The 20,173-nt window shown below is 41.2% G+C and overlaps 1 protein-coding gene across 9 annotated transcripts in view; it reads left to right on the top strand.

Moving 5' to 3' along the window:
* The window catches only part of GNL3L (G protein nucleolar 3 like), a 74,533-nt gene extending 54,969 nt beyond the window's left edge, over nucleotides 1–19,564 (top strand). For 7 of the 9 annotated variants that reach the window (XM_082717495.1, XM_082717492.1, XM_082717494.1 and 4 more), the window contains 2 exons: nucleotides 3,018–3,237; nucleotides 4,805–5,140. In XM_082717495.1, the coding sequence (XP_082573621.1) occupies nucleotides 3,018–3,237; nucleotides 4,805–4,875 (291 nt within the window). In that variant the 3' untranslated portion in view covers nucleotides 4,876–5,140. Of the gene's footprint in view, nucleotides 1–3,017; nucleotides 3,238–4,804; nucleotides 5,141–19,196 lie in introns of those variants that run through there. The other 2 variants (XM_082717499.1, XM_082717498.1) reach the window with 2 other exon arrangements.
* The last annotated feature ends 609 nt before the right edge of the window (nucleotides 19,565–20,173 follow it).

Genomic DNA, 20,173 nt, shown 5'->3' with positions numbered 1-20,173 from the left:
TCTCAAGTAGCTTTTCCATCCTGGCTCCAGCCTAGAAAGCAGGTATCCCCGTTCAGTTGTTCAAGTTGCAAACCTAGGTACCCCTGACTCTTCCCTCCAGCTAGCATCCAGTATACCAGATGGTCAGTCAGCAAGTCCTGTGGCTTCTCCCTCCTATGTCTGTTGAGAAGCTATCAGCTTCTTATAGTCCCTGCCATTTCTATAAGCCTAGTCCTAGTTTCTAACCCTTTCTCACCTCAACATATGTGCCATGGTTTCTAATTGCACAGTCTGGCCATGTCACCTTACCTGTCATGGCTCCCCAGTACCTCTGTGATCAAATCAAGTCAGTATGCCTGCTTATGATTCCTGGAGGCTTTTTCAGCTGCTTCTGCCAGTCTCCCTATCTGTGCCCTTCAGGAGGTCACAGTTCAATGGGTTTCACATACAGACCTCTGCACTGTTACAGGAGACATGCAGACTAGGGGTGAGGGCAGAGGCTGGGAAAGCATGGATCCAAGGGCCCTAACCTGTACTATTTGTGGGTCAGGGAAGTCTCCCTGAAGGCCTTGATCCTTGTGCTACTTCTTGGAGGCTGAGGAATTCTCTGGTTGAGTCAGGCAGCGGCCCGTGGCCAGAAGCTTGGATGGTGCTTATGCTGAGACCCAAAGAGGAGAGAGAGTGGTGTTTTGGGGAAACGTTTGTACTATGGGGTGGTTGGAGTGAGAGTGGAGGCAAGGAGAGATGAATCTGGAATCAGATCATAGCAGTCCTTGAGTTAGACCTTAAGCCAGGGGTGTTAGGAAAACACTGACAATTGGTTGTTTTTTTCTGTCAAAGGGTTTTCTATTTTTTCCCCATTTTGTTTATTTAAAATGTTTTTCATATTTTATATTTTTTATAAAAAAAGATACCTTTTGGAGTCTGGGTGGCTCAGTTGTTGAGCATCTGCCTTTGGCTCAGGTCGTGGTCCCAGGGTCCTGGGATCAAGCCCCGCGTCGGGCTCCCTGAAAAAAAAAAAAAAAAGATACCTTTTATTTATTTTTTGACTAGGTAGTATGTGTACGTGGTATAAAATTTAAAAGATACTAAAGTGGATACAGTGAAAAGTAACTTTCTCTCCTGCAGCTGTCTCCCAGCTGCCTTGTCCCCTCCTTGAAGGCACTCACTATTCACAGACTTGAATGTCTTTTTCATAGCTATTCTTTCTTTCATGCACATGCATGTATACTTATACAGAGATAGATCTATTTTAATTCAAATAATAGCATGCTAGTTGTATTCAGCACTTTGCTTATTTCACTTACAAATTTATCTTGTAGATTGTGCCCCATGATTACTGAAGAGCCATCCTTTATTTTTGATGGTTCCACAATATCTGGAAGGGTTTCTTAAGCAAGGAAATGACATAGTCATCATGTATTAGAACACACACTCAGGGGGCTCCTGGGTGGCTTAGTCAGTTAAGCATCTGCCTGTGGCTCAGGTCATGATCCTGAGGTCCTGGGATAGCGTTCTATATCAGGCTTCCTCTCCCTCTATCCTCCTCCCCCTCCCCCCAGACTCATGCTTGCTCTCTCTCTGTCTCTCAAATAAATAAATAAATAAAATCTTAAAAAAAAAAAAAAAGGAACTTTCACTCTGGCAGCCACAGTAAAAATCAGGTTGGAAAGAAAGGGACTGGGGTGGAGGTGGGGGGGCGTAGGAAGGAAACTGTCACCCTATATTCTGTGCAAGATGATGAAGCCTGCAGTGTGGTGGTGACATGCCATTCTCATTCTCATAGTTTTCAAGATTCCCCTGGTGCTTACAGGAAAACCAGTGTAAAGTTGTGTGCTTAAGTCTGTCTGGTAGTATTTCTCAGTGATCCCATAAGCCCCAGAGCATACCGTTTTTCCTTAGGGACCTAGAGTAGTTCCCCGCTCTATGCTATAGGTTCCAGACTCAGGTTCACGGAACTTGAGCAGGGCCACTTCCTTGTACAACTCTGAGAGATTACCATTTAGGTGTGCCATATTGTGAATGGTGCTCTCTGCTGCAGCCCCAGAGTTGTATAGTGTGGTAGCCTTGCCTTTTCCCCATCATAGTGTAATGGGTAGTCATACATTAGTATAAGCCTCACTGCTAGGGTTCTTACTTATTCCTGTTTGCTAGCTCTGTGACCTTAGGTGCTTTGTTTGTCATAGCACTGTTGCAGGAGTAATGAGTTTGTATATGTGTCCATATATATGTGTACACACATGTATATGTGTGTACTATACACCGTGAACTTTCTGTCAATGTTTGCTTTTACCATCCATGTGTACCCACATGTACTCCAGCCAGACAGGCACCCTTTTGGATGCCCAGCTATTTTCTGTGCTTTTCCATTGTTCATGGTCAGGAATGACCTTCCCATCAGTAGAAGCGTATTGATCACCGCCTTCTCTAAAACCTCTGCCACTTAATGCTGTGTCTTTCTGGTGCGCACTTAACAAACTCTAACTTGGTTTATGGTATTGGTTGGTTGTATCCTCTTTAGACTGGTTGCTTCTCAAAGATGGGACTGCATTTGACTCGTTTCTCCATTTCCCCACATAGAGCTGGGCACAGAATAGGCATCAGAAAATACTATCATGAGACACTACATCAAAAACTAATGATGCACTGTATGGTGACTAACATAACAATAAAATTATAAATAAGTAAATAAATTTACTCAATGAGAGAAAAATGGAAAATACTTTTAAATTGAGTAAGACTTTGTAGGGTCACTTGAGAAAAGGATAATACCAACCGTCATTGATCAAGTAACCCTGCTTCTTTACTTTATTCTTGCAAAAGCCATGTAAGCTACCCATTGTCTACCCCATTTGACAGATGAGCCAGCTACAGCTGAGAAATTAACTAAGCACCTTCTAGTTGGTGATGGAGCCAGACTTGGAGCTTAGTTCTGTGTGGCTCTAGGCTTCCTATTCTTAACCAAACCTGTCTCCTCTGCAGAAGTCTTGGCGGTACTCTAGGGGCCCAGACCTAACTGTTGTCCTCTCTCTCTCCAGATTGGAGATCTCACTGGGTATTGCACCAATCCGAACCGACATCAGATGGGGTGGGCGAAACGCAATGTGGATCACTACCCCAGGAAGAGTAGCACAGTGGACATTTGCCCTGTGGATCGCCGTCCAGTTCTGCAGAGGATCATGGAGACCGATCCCCTGCAGCAGGGCCAGGCTCTTGCTTCTGCCCTGAAGAATAAGAAGAAGATGCAGAAGCGTACCGGTGGGGACATCTGATCATACCCCTCCTTCTCATGCTCCAAAAAGCACCCACTTGGGCCCGATTAGGAGCTCCTGAATGTGTCCAGTGCCAGGCTAACCCTAGTTAAGGGACAGGGATGGGTTAGGGGACTCACCTACTAGCATAGTGGTTCTCAGACTTTACTCATTATTAGAATTGCCTAGATGGCTTGTTAAAACATAGAGTTCTGAGCACCCCCCCTCCGAGTTTCTGATTTGAGTATGTTGGCCATTGGGCCCAAGAATTTGTGTTGCTAACTGGTTCCTGATTGACGCTGATTTGCTTTTCTGGGAACCATACTTGGAGAACCATTGGCCTAGTCTATGTGTCAAATAGCCACCATTTATTTCTTAGCTGCTTTCTCTGTGTTAGGAAGCTTATGGGTTCTATGTAATGTTTACTATATCCTTAGGTGATATACTCAAAATTCAAAAGGTACAAAGGGATATACAGCGAAATGTTTTTCTCCTTCCAATCTCCCAGTCATCTAGACCTCTTCACATAGTGACCAGTTAATTTCTTCTATCTCATTTCTGAGATAGGTACACAAGCAAATATCTCTATATCTATATTTTTTGTCCTCTGTTTCTATGCAAACACTAGTCACCTGAACATACAGTTTTGCCACATCATGTTTCCATTTAATGGCAGTTCACAAAAGAACTTCCTCCTTCATTTTAAGGTGGTCTGTTGTGTAGTTGGCTGAGTTAGGTCTTCATGTTCCACTAATCTTTAACTCAATGCAAGTATTATCCCCATTTGGTATGTGAGAAAACTGTGGCCCAGAGACATTAATTGACACACTCAAGGTAAAACAACTGCTATTTAATGGAGCCAAAATGTAAACGTAGGATTGACCACAGAAGTCCAATTCTTTGCCCTTGGCCTGGTTTCACACTGAGTACTGGAAATCCAGAGATGAATTACCCTTGAACTCCTGGTCTTGCTATAAGAGAGTGAGGAGGAAATAAGAAAACAGACATTGGCAACACGGAGTATTCACAGACACAGAAAGCAGAGTGAGGAAACCTAACTCAGCCTGGTGAACCTAACCTGGATTGTGGTGGGGTAGGGGTGATCAGAGAGGGCTTCCTGGAGGAGGTTATGTCTGAGGGGAACCCTGAGGGACAGTAGGGTATGGCTAGAGGATGGGAGGTGAGCATTTAGGCTTAAAGTCCCTACTTCCATGCTGCCCCTTTGCTATGAGAGCTTTGAGGGTAATGACAGAGTGCTAAGTTCAACGCAGTAAAAGAAAATTGCTGTTTGGATACTAGGAAGGGATAAAAATACTTGGAGACCAGTGAGTCTGACACTCTGATATAGAAGCTATATTGGGGTGAACATTTCATAGGTAGGCAAATGGGTCTACCTGTGAGATTGCATGCTGGCTGCCAATACCCCCCACCTAGTTGTTTTGTTGTTTGGTCTTGGGAGTAAGTGAGCCAGTTTGGGAGTTTGATATAGACCAGGGTAGCTCTAGGCCAGCTCCTGTGGGCGTTCTGTTGGCAAGCCAGCCACCAAGTGACTACCTGTTTTTCTCCATCTGCAGATAAACTCGCCAGCAAGTTGTCTGATTCCATGATGTCTGTCCTCGACCTCTCTGGCAACACTGATGACTGATGGACTAGTCTCACCCCCTCTTGTCCCTCCAAGCACCAGTTCCAGTGGGATGGGGGAATACAGATGGAATGGTGTGCTTCTCCCTGAAATACCTGCATATTAAAAAAAAACCTCTTCATCCACCATGCCCCTTCTCACTGTCCCTTTCATTGTTCAAAGAAAAAAAGAGTTCAGAGTCACTGGACTAGCAAACCCCATATCCTTTATTTAACCCCTACTCTGTTTTACAAGAGAAATAAAATTACCGTCAGATCCCTGATGCTAATGATTTGTCCCTCATCCTGTAGGTTGGGCTGGTTTGAGGAGTAACTCTCACAAAACCGTCTTGGACAGTTAAATGTACAACTAGAGGCGAGGCTGCTGGTAGACCTGGGTGGGGGGATTCCCTGGCAGGATGATTATTTATCAGTGTGCAACAGATCTCAGTGGCAAGACATTCCTGTGATGGTCTGTAGGCTATACATCTTCCACCAAGTCTGCAGGTCCCCATCTGGGTGGCAGTGATGGTAGGGGGAATAGTGATGAGCCTTGTCTCTAAAAGGGCCTGGGACAGGGATAGAGGGAAGAAAACAAGCCTGGCTGGTTGTTGTAAGTGCTACCGTGTTTGCATGAAAGGAAAACAAGGTGTGTGTTGGTATTGTGGCTAGATGTGTTAGGGGCAAATCATACCTTGGGGCATTTTTAGGCACAATGGGTTGGAGGAGCCCTTGAACTGAAGCACTCTGGCTGGGCCCCACCCTTCCATGACCACTTCTCATCCAGGACCAGTGTTTGAATTCCATGATTCAGAAGGGTTCTGGTACCATTTATTCACAGCCTACATCCTCAAGGGAGCTTCTATATTGGGGTGGGTTAGCTGACATAATCTAACTGAAACTGAGCACATTTGAAGGGAGTGGCTGTTAGATCACTTTACTCTTTCCCCCTACTCCAAACGTCCACATCATCTTACTCTTTACTCATGATGTCACTGCTAATTTACCTATTCAATTTTTAAAAAGACTTTATTTGTCAGAAAGAGCACAGGCACAAGCAGGGGGAGCGGCAAGCAAAGGAAGAAGCAGGTTCCCTGTTGAGCAAGGATCCCAATGCAGGACTGGATCCCAGGACTCTGGGATCATGACCTGAGCTAAAAGCAGATGCTTCTGTCTGAGCAACCCAGGTGTTCTACCTGTTCAAATTCTAAAATCAGAACCACATGATGGACTGGAGCACTTGGCTGCAGGCTGATTGGCAGGGAAGTGCAGCCCACTCCTGCATTCTATGGCAGCCAAAGAAGAGAATTAAGTACTACTTGAGCACAAATTGCACCAAACCCCAAAAACCTGTTAGCTCCTTTAACCCTCAATACAGTTCTCCCAGGGATTAGTCTCCCCATATGAAAGACAAACAGGCTCAGGAAGCTGTTTGGACATAACCAAAACATTAAATGTTGGAAACAGGATTGGAACCCAGATGTGATAAAAGCTATGTGCAGATTCTTTCCTCTGCATTGTACTGTCACCTTAACATTGATTAAGCACCTACTGTGTGCCAGCCTCTATTATCAAGCCCTTTAAATACACTCTTTTTTCAGTTTTTTTCGCATTTAATTTCATTTTATTGTCAACTAAATCCCTTAATTCTTATACTGCTATTCCCACACCTCCACTGTTCATGATGGTATAGTTTTCTTATTTTTTGAATTTTTTAAATTTATTTTTTCAGTGTTCCTAGATTCATTGATTATGCACCACACCCAGTGCTCCATGAAATACATGCCCTCCTTAATACCCACCATCAGGCTCACCCATGCCCCCACCCCCCCGCCCCTCCAAAAACCCTTAGTTTGTTTCTTAAAGTATATAGTCTCTCATGGTTCATCTCCCCCTCCTATTTCCCCCAATCCACTTTTCCTTTCCTGCTCCAAATGTCCTCCTGCTGTTCCTTACACTCCACAAGTGAAATCCTATGATAATTGACTTTCTCTGCTTGACTTATTTCACTCAGCATAATCTCCTCCAGTCCCATCCATGTTGATACAAAAGTAGGGTATTCATCCTTTCTGACGGAGGCAAAATACTCCATTGTATATATGAACCATATCCTCTTTATCCACTCATCTGTTGAAGGGTATCTTGGCTCTTTCCACAGTTTGGCAATTGTGGCCATTGCCGCTATGAACATTGGTGTATAGATGGCCCTTCTCATTACATCTGTATCTTTGTATATACCCAGTAGTGCAATTGCGGGGTACTAGGGTAGCTCTATTTTTAATTTCTTAAGGAACCTCCACACTTTTCCAAATTGGCCACACCAACTTGCATTCCCACCAACAGTGTAAGAGGGTTCCCCTTACTCCACATTCTCTCCCAACACACGTTGTTTACTGTCTTGTTAATTTTTGTGATGCTAACTAGGGTAAGGTGGTATCTCAGTGTGGTTTTGATTTGAATTTCCCTGATGGCTAATGATGATGAACATTTTTTCATGTGTCAGATAGCCATTTGTATGTCTTCTTTGGAGAAGTGTCTGTTCATGTCTTCTGCCCATTTTTTGATGTGATTATTGGTTTTTTGCGTGTTGAATTTGAGGAGTTCTTTATAGATCTTGAATATCAGCCTTTAGTCTCTAGAGTCATTTGCGAATCTCTTCTCCCATTCCGTGGGTTGCCTCTTTGTTTTGTTGAGTGTTTCCTTTGCTGTGAAGCAGCTTTTGATCTTGATGACATCCCATTTTTGCTTTTGTTTCCTTTGCCTTTGGAGACATTTTTTTTTTAAGATTTTATTTATTTGACAGAGATCACAAGTAGGCAGAGAGGCAGGGAGAGGGAGAAGCAGGCTCCCTGCTGAGCAGACAGCCTGATGTGGGGATCGATCCCAGGACCCTGAGACCATGACCTGAGCAGAAGGCAGAGGCTTTAACCCACTGAGCCACCCAGGCGCCCCTGGAGACATATCTTGAAAGAAGTTGCTGTGACCGATGTCAGAGAGGTTACTGCCTATGTTCTCTAGGATTTCAATAGATTCCTGCCTCATGTTGAGGTCTTTTACCCTTTTTGAGTTTATCTTTGTGTATGGTGTAAGAGAATGGTCTAGTTTCATTCTTCTATACATAGCTGTCCAATTTTCCCAGCACCATTTATTGAAGAGAGTGTCTTTTTTCCACTGTATATTTTTTCCTGCTTTGTCGAAGATTATTTGACCGTAGAGTTGAGGGTCCAAATCTGGACTCTGTACTCTGTTCCACTGCTCTATGTATCTGTTTTTGTGCCAGTACCATGCTGTCTTGGTCAAGATCACAGCTTTGTTGTGAAGCTTGAAATCAAGCAATGTGATGCCCCCAGTTTTGTTTTTCTTTTTCAACACTTCCTTAGCAATTCAGGATCTTTTCTGGTTCCATACAAATTTTAGGATTGTTTGTTCCACCACTTTGAAGAATGCCGGTGGAATTTTGATCAGGATAGCATTGAAAGTGTAGATTGCTCTGGGCAGTATAGACATTTTAACAATGTTTATTCTTCTGATCCAGGACTATGGAATGCTTTTCCATCTTTTTGTGTCCTCTTCAATTTCTTTTCATAAGTGTTCTGTAGTTCCTCGAGTACAGATTCTTTATCTCTTTGGTTAGGTTTATTCGCAGGTATCTTATGGTTCTTGGTGCCATAGTAAATGGAATTGATTCTCTAATTACCCTTTCTGTATTTTCATTGTTAATGTATAAGAAAGCAACTGATTTCTGTGCATTGATTTTATATCCTGCCACACTACTGAATTGCTGTATGAGTTATAGTAGTTTGGGGGTGGAGTATTTTGGGTTTTCCATATAAAGTATCATGTTGTCTGCAAAGAGAGAGAGTTTTACCTCTTCACCAATTTGAATACCTTTTATTTTGTTGTTGTTGTTGTTGTTGTTGTCTGATTGCTGTTGCTAGGACTTCTAGTACAATGTTGAACAACAGTGGTGAATGGTGCAGGGTTGCAGACTGGACAAAACAAGAGGATCTGTCCATATGCTTTCTATAAGAGACACATTTGGAACCCAAAGATACATCCAGAGTGAAAGTGAAGGGATGGATAATCATCTTTCATGCCAGTGGGCCTCAAAAGAAAGCTGGGGTAGCAATTCTCGTATCGGATAAATTAGATTTTAAGCTAAAGGGGCACCTGGGTGGCTCAGTGGGTTAAAGCCTCTGCCTTCGGCTCAGATCATGATCCCAGGGTCCTGGGATTGAGCCCCGCATCTGGCTCTCTGCTCGGCACAAAGCCTGCTTCCCTTCCTCTCTTCCTACCTGCCTCTCTGCCTACTTGTGATCTCTGTCTGTCAAATAAATAAATAAAGTCTTTAAAAAAAGATTTTAAGCTAAAGACTGTAGTCAGAGATACAGGAGGGCATTACATCATTCTTAAAGGGTCTATCCACCAAGAAGATCTAACAATTGTAAATATGTCCTCAATATGGGAGCAGCCAACTACATAAGCTAACTGTTAATCAAAATAAAGAGTCATATTGATATGAATTCATTAATTGTGGGGGATCTTAACATGCCAGTCTCAGTAATAGATCATTGAAGCAGAAAATCAATAAAGAAACAAGAGCTTTGAATGACACATTGGAGCAGATGTACCTCATACATATTTACAGAACATTCCACCCTAAAACAACAATACTCATTCTTCTCGAGTGCACATGGAACTGTCTCCAGAATGGATCACATACTAGGTCACAAATCAAGGCTCAACTGATACCAAAATATTGAGACTATTCTCTGGGCATTCTCAGAGCACAATGCTTTGAAACTGGAACTCAACCACAAGAGAAAGTTTGGAAGGAATTCGAACACTTGGAAGCTAAAGACCATCCTGCTCAAGAATGTTTGGATCAACCAGGAAATCAAAGAACTTAAACAATTCATGGAAAACAATGAGAATGAAGATACATTGGTCCAAAACGTATGGGATATAGCAAGGGCGGTCCTAACGGGGAAATACATAGCCATCCAATCCTCGCTCAAAAAAATTGAAAAATCCCGAATACGACAACTCTCTTTATACCTTAAAGGACTGAAAAATCAATGACAAATTTAGCCAACCCCACGCAAAAGAAGGGAAATAATCAAGATCAGAGTATAGATCAATGAGTTAGAAACTTGAGATACAGTAGAACACATCGACGAAACTAGAAGCTGGTTCTTTGAAAGAATCAGTAAGATCGATAAAACACTGGCCAAACTAATCCAAAAGAAAAGAGAGAGGACCCAAATTAATAAAATTATGAATGAAAGGGCAGAGATCACCACCAACACCAAGGAAATAGAAACAATCATCAGAAATTATTATCAACAGTTTTATGCCAATAAGTTAAGCAACCTAGAAGAAATGGATGCATTCCTGGGAACCTATAAACTTCCAAGACTGAAACGCGAAGAAATTGACAACCTGAATAGGCCAATATCTAGTAACAAGATTGAAGACATGATCAAAAACCTCCCAAAAAACAAGAGCCCAGGATCTGATGGATTCAGATGTTTGAATGTTTCCTTTGAAACATTCAAAGAATAATAATACCTATTCTCCCAAAGCTGTTTCAAAGAAACAGAAACAGAAGGAAAACTTCTGTACTCTTTTTATGAAGACAGCATTACCCTGGTCCCCAAACCAGGCAAAGACCCCATCAAAAAGGAGAATTTCAGACCAATATCCCTGATGAATATGGATGCCAAGATTGGTTGGAGAGGGAATGTGGTCAGACCTGATATCTGCCTCCAGTCTGTCAGTGCTGTGGTAACCCTGAATTATAGGGCTCTCTCCTTGTGTTGGTTCTGTGCGATTTTATTTGGTGGGTGGGGTCAGCAGTCAGATCAGATGTCTTCCCCTAGCTCACTGATGGGGCTGCAGGTGAACGTATGTGTGGTTATCTTCCTTTCCTCCAGGGGCAAGAGTGAAATTACAATTGTACTGATCACTGTTGGGGCTGCTTGCAGAATGAAGCTTTTGAGGGACTTTTGAGGGACTCCTGTTGAATGGGGTGGGTTGGATAGGGAAGATTAAGCAGGAAAACATGGGAGCAAGGTGTGCTATATTAGCAAGCTTTATTGAAAATGTTTGTGGTGTGTACCATAGGTGTTCCGGTATCTAAGCTGAGGGTAGGAGGAGAAATGATACCCTCTAGGTCTTTTGTTTTTGGAGAAATTTCCTAAAGATCCCTGCCCCTCCAGTGCATATTATGATATTAGTAAACAGATATCATTCTCATGTGCCCCAGGTGCTTTTCAATCTTCTGCTTCTCTGCTGTGTCTTGGTGGGGATGAATGTTATCCCACCTCTTTAGGTTGGGACACTCAGTTCCATATTGTCCTCTGGCTCTCCTGGGGTCAAACTTGATAATATTTAATGTTCCTGGTCTTATGCTCCACTAACTGTAAAAATCATGGTATTAAAGTCCTCTAGTTTTCAATGACAAATGTTATGGGGACTCATCTTCCCAGTTCAGGTCCACCATGTCTAGGGGTCCTGGTGTGGGGTCTGTAATTCTCCCTTCTCCATGCTTGTGGTGTCCCTCTCATTCGTGGTTAGTTTTGGCTGTAGTTTGGTTCCCAACTGGGACTCTGTCCTTGCTACCATTTTCAATGTGACCTTTTCTCTGTGATTAACCATGAAGAATCTATTCAGCCAGGCTTCGGTTCATTTTCTGTGTTAGTTGTACTTATGTGGCTGTTATCTAGATGTGGTGAGCTTAGGGTCATCATCCTCTGCTACCTTCCCAGACATAATAAATCTTATTGATAAATTTATTTTTTAATCAATATATATTGTTCTTCTTTGCCTCTTATAATTTTTTAAATTTAAATTCAATTTAGTATACACACACACACACATTATTACTAGCATCAGGGGTAGAATTTAGTGATTCTTCAGTTGCATATAACACCTAGTGCTCATTACATCTCCTTAATGTCCATCACCCAGTTACCTCCCCTCCAAGAACCCTCAGTTTGTTTCCTAGAGTTCATTGTCACTTTTGGTTTGCCTCCCTCTCTGTTTTTATTTCATTTTATTTTTCTTTCCATTACCCTATGTTCATCTGTTTCATCTTTTAAATTCTACATATGAGTGAAATCATAGGTATTTGTGTTTCTCTGACTGACTTATTTCACTTAGAAGAGTACCCTCTAGTTCCATCCATATCCTTCCAAATGGCAAGATTTCATCCTTTTTTTTTAATTAATCTTTTATTTTTTATAAACATATATTTTTATCCCCAGGGGTACAGGTCTGTGAATCACCAGGTTTACACACTTCATAGCACTCACCAAAGCACATACCCTCCCCAATGTCCATAATCCCACCCCCTTCTCCCAAAACCCCTCCCCCCAGCAACCCTAAGTTTGTTTTGTGAGATTAAGAGTCACTTATGGTTTGTCTCCCTCCCAATCCCATCTTGTTTCATTGATTCTTCTCCTACCCACTTAAGCCCCCATGTTGCATCACCACTTCCTCATATCAGGGAGATCATATGATAGTTGTCTTTCTCTGCTTGACTTATTTCGCTAAGCATGATACGCTCTAGTTCCATCCATGTTGTCACAAATGGCAAGATTTCATTTCTTTTGATGGCTGCATAGTATTCCATTGTGTATATATACCACATCTTCTTGATCCATTCATCTGTTGATGGACATCTAGGTTCTTCCATAGTTAGGCTATTGTGAACATTGCTGCTATAAACATTCGGGTGCACATGCCCTTTTGGATCACTACGTTTGTATCTTTAGGGTAAATACCCAATAGTGCAATTGCTGGGTCATAGGGCAGTTCTATTTTCAACATTTTGAGGAACCTCCATGCTGTTTTCCAGAGTGGCTGCACCAGCTTGCATTCCCACCAACAGTGTAGGAGGGTTCCCCTTTCTCCGCATCCTCGCCAGCATCTGTCATTTCCTGACTTGATGATTTTAGCCATTTTGACTGGTGTGAGGTGATATCTCATTGTGGTTTTGATTTGTATTTCCCTGATGCCGAGTGATATGGAGCACTTTTTCATGTGTCTGTTGGCCATCTGGATGTCTTCTTTGCAGAAATGTCTGTTCATGTCCTCTGCCCATTTCTTGATTGGATTATTTGTTCTTTGGGTGTTGAGTTTGCTAAGTTCTTTATAGATTCTGGACACTAGTCCTTTATCTGATATGTCGTTTGCAAATATCTTCTCCCATTCTGTCAGTTGTCTTTTGATTTTGTTAACTGTTTCCTTTGCTGTGCAAAAGCTTTTGATCTTGATGAAATCCCAATAGTTCATTTTTGCCCTTGCTTCCCTTGCCTTTTGTGTTGTTCCTAGGAAGATGTTGCTGTGGCAGAGGTCGAAGAGGTTGCTGCCTGTGTTCTCCTCAAGGATTTTGATGGATTCCTTTCGCACATTGAGGTCCTTCATCCATTTTGAGTCTATTTTTGTGTGTGGTGTAAGGAAATGGTCCAATTTCATTTTTCTGCATATGGCTGTCCAATTTGCCCAGCACCATTTATTGAAGAGGCTGTCTTTTTTCCATTGGACATTCTTTCCTGCTTTGTCGAAGATTAGTTGACCATAGAGTTGAGAGTCTATTTCTGGGCTCTCTATTCTGTTCCATTGATCTATGGGTCTGTTTTTGTGCCAGTACCATGCTGTCTTGATGATGACAGCTTTGTAATAGAGCTTGAAGTCCGGAATTGTGATGCCACCAACGTTGGCTTTCTTTTTCAATATCCCTTTGGCTATTCGAGGTCTTTTCTGGTTCCATATAAATTTTAGCATTATTTGTTCCATTTCTTTGAAAAGGATGGATGGTACTTTGATAGGAATTGCATTAAATGTGTAGATTGCTTTAGGTAGCATAGACATTTTCACAATATTTATTCTTCCAATCCAGGAGCATGGAACATTTTTCCATTTCTTTGTGTCTTCCTCAATTTCTTTCATGAGTACTTTATAGTTTTCTGAGTATAGATTCTGTGTCTCTTTGGTTAGGTTTATTCCTAGGTATCTTATGGTTTTGGATGCAATTGTAAATGGGATTGACTCCTTAATTTCTCTTTCTTCTGTCTTGCTGTTGGTGTAGAGAAATGCAACTGATTTCTGTGCATTGATTTTATATCCTGACACTTTACTGAATTCCTGTATAAGTTCTAGCAGTTTTGGAGTGGATTCTTTTGGGTTTTCCACATATAGTATCATATCATCTGCGAAGAGTGATAATTTGACTTCTTCTTTGCCGATTTGGATGCCTTTAATTTCCTTTTGTTGTCTGATTGCTGAGGCTAGGACCTCTAGTACTATGTTGAATAGCAGTGGTGATAATGGACATCCCTGCCGTGTTCCTGACCTTAGTGGAAAAGCTTTCAGTTTTTCTCCATAGAGAATGATATTTGCGGTGGGTTTTTCATAGATGGCTTTGATGATATTGAGGTATGTGCCCTCTATCCCTACACTTTGAAGAGTTTTGATCAGGAAGGGATGCTGTACTTTGTCAAATGCTTTTTCAGCATCTATTGAGAGTATCATATGGTTCTTGTTCTTTCTTTTATTGATGTGTTGTATCACATCGACTGATTTGCAGATGTTGAAACAACCTTGCAGCCCTGGAATAAATCCCACTTGGTCGTGGTGAATAATCTTTTTAATGTACTGTTGAATCCTATTGGCTAGTATTTTGTTGAGTATTTTCGCATCTGTGTTCATCAAGGATATTGGTCTAAAGCTCTCTTTTTTGGTGGGATCCTTGTCTGGTTTTGGGATCAAGGTGATGCTGGCCTCATAAAATGAGTCTGGAAGTTTTCCTTCCATTTCTATTTTTTGGAACAGTTTCAGGAGAATAGGAATTAGTTCTTTAAATGTTTGGTAGAAGTCCCCCGGGAAGCCGTCTGGCCCTGGGCTTTTGTTTGTTTGGAGATTTTTAATGACTGTTTCAATCTCCTTACTTGTTATGGGTCTGTTCAGGCTTTCTATTTCTTCCTGGGTCAGTTGTGGTAGTTTATATGTTTCTAGGAATGCATCCATTTCTTCCAGATTGTCAAATTTATTGGCGTAGAGTTGCTCACAGTATGTTCTTATAATAGTTTGTATTTCTTTGGTGTTAGTTGTGATCTCTCCTCTTTCGTTCATGATTTTATTTATTTGGGTCCTTTCTCTTTTCTTTTTGATAAGTCTGACTAGGGGTTTATCAATTTTATTAATTCTTTCAAAGAACAAGCTCCTACTTTCATTGATTTGTTCTATTGTTTTTTTGGTTTCTATTTAATTGATTTCTGCTCTGATCTTTATGATTTCTCTTCTCCTGCTGGGCTTAGGCTTTCTTTGTTGTTCTTTCTCCAGCTCCTTTAGGTGTAGGGTTAGGTTGTGTACCTGAGACCTTTCTTGTTTCTTGAGAAAGGCCTGTACCGCTATATATTTTCCTCTCAGGACTGCCTTTGTTGTGTCCCACAGATTTTGAACCGTTGTATTTTCATTATCATTTGTTTCCATGATTTTTTTCAATTCTTCTTTAATTTCCCGGTTGACCCATTCATTCTTTAGAAGGATGCTGTTTAGTCTCCATGTATTTGGGTTCTTTCCAAACTTCCTTTTGTGGTTGAGTTCTAGCTTTAGAGCATTGTGGTCTGAAAATATGCAGGGAATGATCCCAATCTTTTGATACTGGTTGAGTCCTGATTTAGGACCGAGGATATGATCTATTCTGGAGAATGTTCCATGTGCACTAGAGAAGAATGTGTATTCTGTTGCTTTGGGATGAAATATTCTGAATATATCTGTGATGTCCATCTGGTCCATTGTGTCGTTTAAGGCCTTTATTTTCTTGCTGATCTTTTGCTTGGATGATCTGTCCATTTCAGTGAGGGGAGTGTTAAATAGTAGTAGTCCCCTACTATTATTGTATTATTGTTGATGTGTTTCTTGGATTTTGTTATTAATTGGTTTATATAGTTGGCTGCTCCCACGTTGGGGGCATAGATACTTAAAATTGTTAGATCTTCTTGTTGGGCAGACCCTTTGAGTATGATATAGTGTCCTTCCTCATCTCTTATTATAGTCTTTGGCTTAAAATCTAATTGATCTGATATAAGGATTGCCACTCCTGCTTTCTTCTGATGTCCATGAGCATGGTAAATTCTTTTCCACCCCCTCACTTTAAATCTGGAGGTGTCTTCGGGTTTAAAATGAGTTTCTTGGAGGCAACATATAGATGGGTTTTGGTTTTTTATCCATTCTGATACCCTGTGTCTTTTGACAGGGGCATTTAGCCCATTAACATTCAGGGTAACTATTGAGAGATATGAATTTAGTGCCATTGTATTGCCTGTAAGGTGACCGTTACTGTATATGGTCTCTGTTCCTTTCTGATCTACCACTTGTAGCCTCTCTCTTTGCTTAGAGGACCCTTTTCAATATTTCCTGTAGAGCTGGTTTGGTATTTGCAAATCTTTCAGTTTTTGTTTGTCCTGGAAGCTTTTAATCTCTCCTTCTATTTTCAATGATAGCTTAGCTGGATATAGTATTCTTGGCTGCATGTTTTTCTCGTTTAGTGCTCTGAAAATATCATGCCAGCTCTTTCTGGCCTGCCAGGTCTCTGTGGATAAGTCAGCTGCCAATCTAATATTTTTACCATTGTATGTTACAGACTTCTTTTCCCGGGCTGCTTTCAGGATTTTCTCTTTGTCACTGAGACTTGTGAATTTTACTATTAGGTGACGGGGTGTGGGCCTATTCTTATTGATTTTGAGGGGCGTTCTCTGAACCTCCTGAATTTTGATGCTCGTTCCCTTTGCCATATTAGGGAAATTCTCCCCAATAATTCTCTCCAGTATACCTTCTGCTCCCCTCTCTCTTTCTTCTTCTTCTGGAATCCCAATTATTCTAATGTTGTTTCGTCTTATGGTGTCACTTATCTCTCGAATTCTCCCCTCGTGGTCCAGTAGCTGTTTGTCCCTCTTTTGCTCAGCTTCTTTATTCTCTGTCATTTGGTCTTCTATATCACTAATTCTTTCTTCTGCCTCATTTATCCTAGCAGTGAGAGCCTCCATTTTTGATTGCACCTCATTAATAGCTTTTTTGATTTCAACTTGGTTAGATTTTAGTTCTTTTATTTCTCCAGAAAGGGCTTTTATATCTCTCGAGAGGGTTTCTCTAATATCTTCCATGCCTTTTTCTAGCCCGGCTAGAACCTTGAGAATTGTCATTCTGAACTCTAGATCTGACATATTACCAATGTCTGTATTGATTAGGTCCCTAGCCTTCGGTACTGCCTCTTGTTCTTTTTTTTGTGTTGAATTTTTCCGTCTTGTCATTTGTCCAGATAAGAGTATATGAAGGGGCAAGTAAAATACTAAAAGGGTGGCAACAACCCCAGGAAAATGTGCTTTAACCAAATTAGAAGAGATCCAAAATCGTGAGGGGTGAGAAAGGGGATAAAAAGAGGTTCAAAAAGGAAGAAAGAAAAACAAAACGAAAAAAGAAAAAAAAGAAAAGAAAAGAATTAAAAAAAAGAAAACACCTAAGAAAAATGCAAAAAAGAAAAAATATATATATTAGATAAACTAGTAAAAAATCATTAAAAAAGAAAAAGGTAACAGTTAAAAAAATTTTTTTACCCAAAGGTGAGAAAAAAAAATGAAAAAAGAAAAAAATTAAATTAACTGCAAGACTAAAAAAAAATCACAGGGAAAAAGCCATGAGTTCCGTGCTTGGCTTTCTCCTCCTCTGGAATTCTGCTGCTCTCCTTGGTATTGAAACCGCTCTCCTTGGTAGGTGAACTTGGTCTCCACTGGATTTCTTGTTGATCTTCTGGGGGAGGGGCCTGTTGTAGTGATTCTCAAGTGTCTTTGCCCCAGGCGGATTTGCACCGCCCTTACCTGGACCGGGGTGAGTAATCCGCTCGGGTTTGCTTTCAGGAGCTTTTGTTCCCTGAGCACTTTCCGTAAAGGTCTGAAGGACGGGAATACAAATGGCGGCCTCCTGGTCTCCAGCAGGGAGGAGCCGAGAGCCCAGGGCCGCACTCCTCAGTGCGCCCTCAGAGAACAGCGCCCAGTTACTCCCGTCTGCCTGACCTCCGGCCGGGCTCCAAGCTCACTGAGCCTGCGACTGGTTCAAGGTCACCCAGAGCTGTGAGCTTACTGTCGGCTCTGTCTCTGTAGCCGGCTTTCCCCTTCCAATACCTGCAAGCTCTGCGACACTCAGACACCCCCGATCCTTCTGTGACCCTGCGGGACCTGAGGCCACGCTGACCCCGCGTGGGCTTTGCCCCGGTTTAGCCTCTGGATCGATGTCCCTCAGTGGAACAGACTTTTAAAAGTCCTGATTTTGTGCGTGGTTGCTCCGCCGCTTGCCGGGAGCCAGCCCCTCCCCCCGGGGTCTAGCTTCCCATCGCTTTGGATTCACTTCTCCGCCGGTCCTACCTTTCAGAAAGTGGTTGTTTTTCTGTTTCCAGAATTGCTGTTCTTCTTCTCTTCTATCTGCCGATGGATTTTCAGGTGTTTGCAATCTTTAGATAAGCTATCTAGCTGATCTCCGGCTAGCTGACGTAGTCTCAGCCTGCTACTTCTCTGCCATCTTGACTCCTCCTCGATTTCATTCCTTTTGATAGCTGAGTAGTACTCCATTGTTTATCTATATGTACCACGATGTTATCCATTTATCTGCCAATGGATGTCTGGACTGATTCCACAGTTTGGCTCTTGTGGACATTGCTGTTATAAACATTGAAGTGCATGTGCCCCTTTGAATCACAATTTCTGTATCTTTTGAATAAATAACTAGAAGTGCAATTGCTAGGTCATAGGGTCTTTTTTACTTTTTGAGGTACTTCCATACTATTTTCTACAGTGGCTGCACCACTTTGCATTCCTACCATCAGTGTAAGAGTGTTCCCCTTTCTCCATATCCTCACCAACATCTGTTGTTTCCTGTGCGGTTAATTTTAGCCATTCTAATGGGTATGTGGTGGTATCTCATTGTGGTTTTGATTTATATTTCCTTGATGCCAATGATGGTGAGTATTTTTTTCATGTGTCTGTTGGCCATTTGTATGTCTTCTTTGAGGAAATGTCTGTTCATGTCTTCCACCCATTTCTTGACTGGACTTTTTGTTATTTGAATATTGAGTTCCATAAGTTCTTTATAAGTTTTGGATACTAGTCCCTTATATGATTTATCATTTGCAAGTATCTTCTCCCATTCCTTAGTTTGCCTTTTAGTATTGTTGGTTTCCTTTGCCATGCAGAAGAATTTCATCTTTTTTTAAAAATTTTTTTCAGTGTTCCAAGATTCATTGATGAGGTCCCAATAATTCATTTTTGCTCTTGTTTCTTTTGCCTTTAGAGATGTGCCTAGCAAGAAGTTGCTGCAGCTGAGGCCAAAGAGTTGCTGCCTGTGTTCTCCTCTAGCATTTTGGTGGATTCCTGTCTTAAATTGAGGTCTTTCATCCATTTTGAGTTTATTTTTGTGTATGGTCTAAGAAAGTGGTCCAATTGCATTGTTTTGCGTGTGGCTGTCCAATTTTCCCAACATCATTTGTTGAAAAGACTTTTTCTGTTGGATATTTTTTACTACTTTGTCAAAGATTAGTTGACCATAGAGTTGAGGATCCATTTCTGGGTTCTCTATTCTGTTCCATTGATCTATGTGTCTGTTTTTGTGCCAGTACCTTACTGTCTTGATTATAGCTTTGTAATAGACCTTGAAGCCCAGAATTGTGATGTCTCCAGATTTGGTTTTCTTTTTCAACATTCCTTTGTCTATTTGGGGTCTTTTCTGAATCCATACAAATTTCAAGAGGTTTGTTCTAGCTCTGTAAAAAATACTGACAGTATTTTTATGGGATTTCATAGAATGTATAGTTTGCTTTGGGTAGCATAGATATTTTAAAAATATTTTTTCTTCTATTCCAAGATCATGGAATGTTTTCCTATTTTTGTGTGTCTTCCTCACTTTCTTCCATAAGTGTTCTATAGTTTTCAGAGTACAGATCCTTTACCTCTTTGGTTAGGTTTTTTTCCTATGTATCTTATGGGTTTTGGTATAATTATAACTGGGATCAATTCCTTGATTTCTCTTTCTTCTGTTTCATTATTAGTGTATAGAAATGCAACTGCCTTCTCAGCACTGATTTTATATCATGTGAATTGCGGAATTCATGTTATTACTTGTTTTGGTCTCCATGGGTTCTTGTTGAAAAATCAGCTGTTAAACTTCTGAGAATTCATTTTATGTGACTAGTCTTACTGCTTTCAAGATTCTGTTTTTGTCTTTCAGCAATTTGATTATAATGTATTTTGGTGTCAATATCTTTGGATGGG

The sequence above is a fragment of the Mustela nivalis genome (genome assembly GCF_964662115.1).
Source record: "Mustela nivalis genome assembly, chromosome: X".
Lineage (NCBI taxonomy): Eukaryota > Metazoa > Chordata > Mammalia > Carnivora > Mustelidae > Mustela > Mustela nivalis.
Note: the sequence above shows the minus strand (reverse complement) of the source record. Positions and strands in the feature narration are given on the sequence as shown.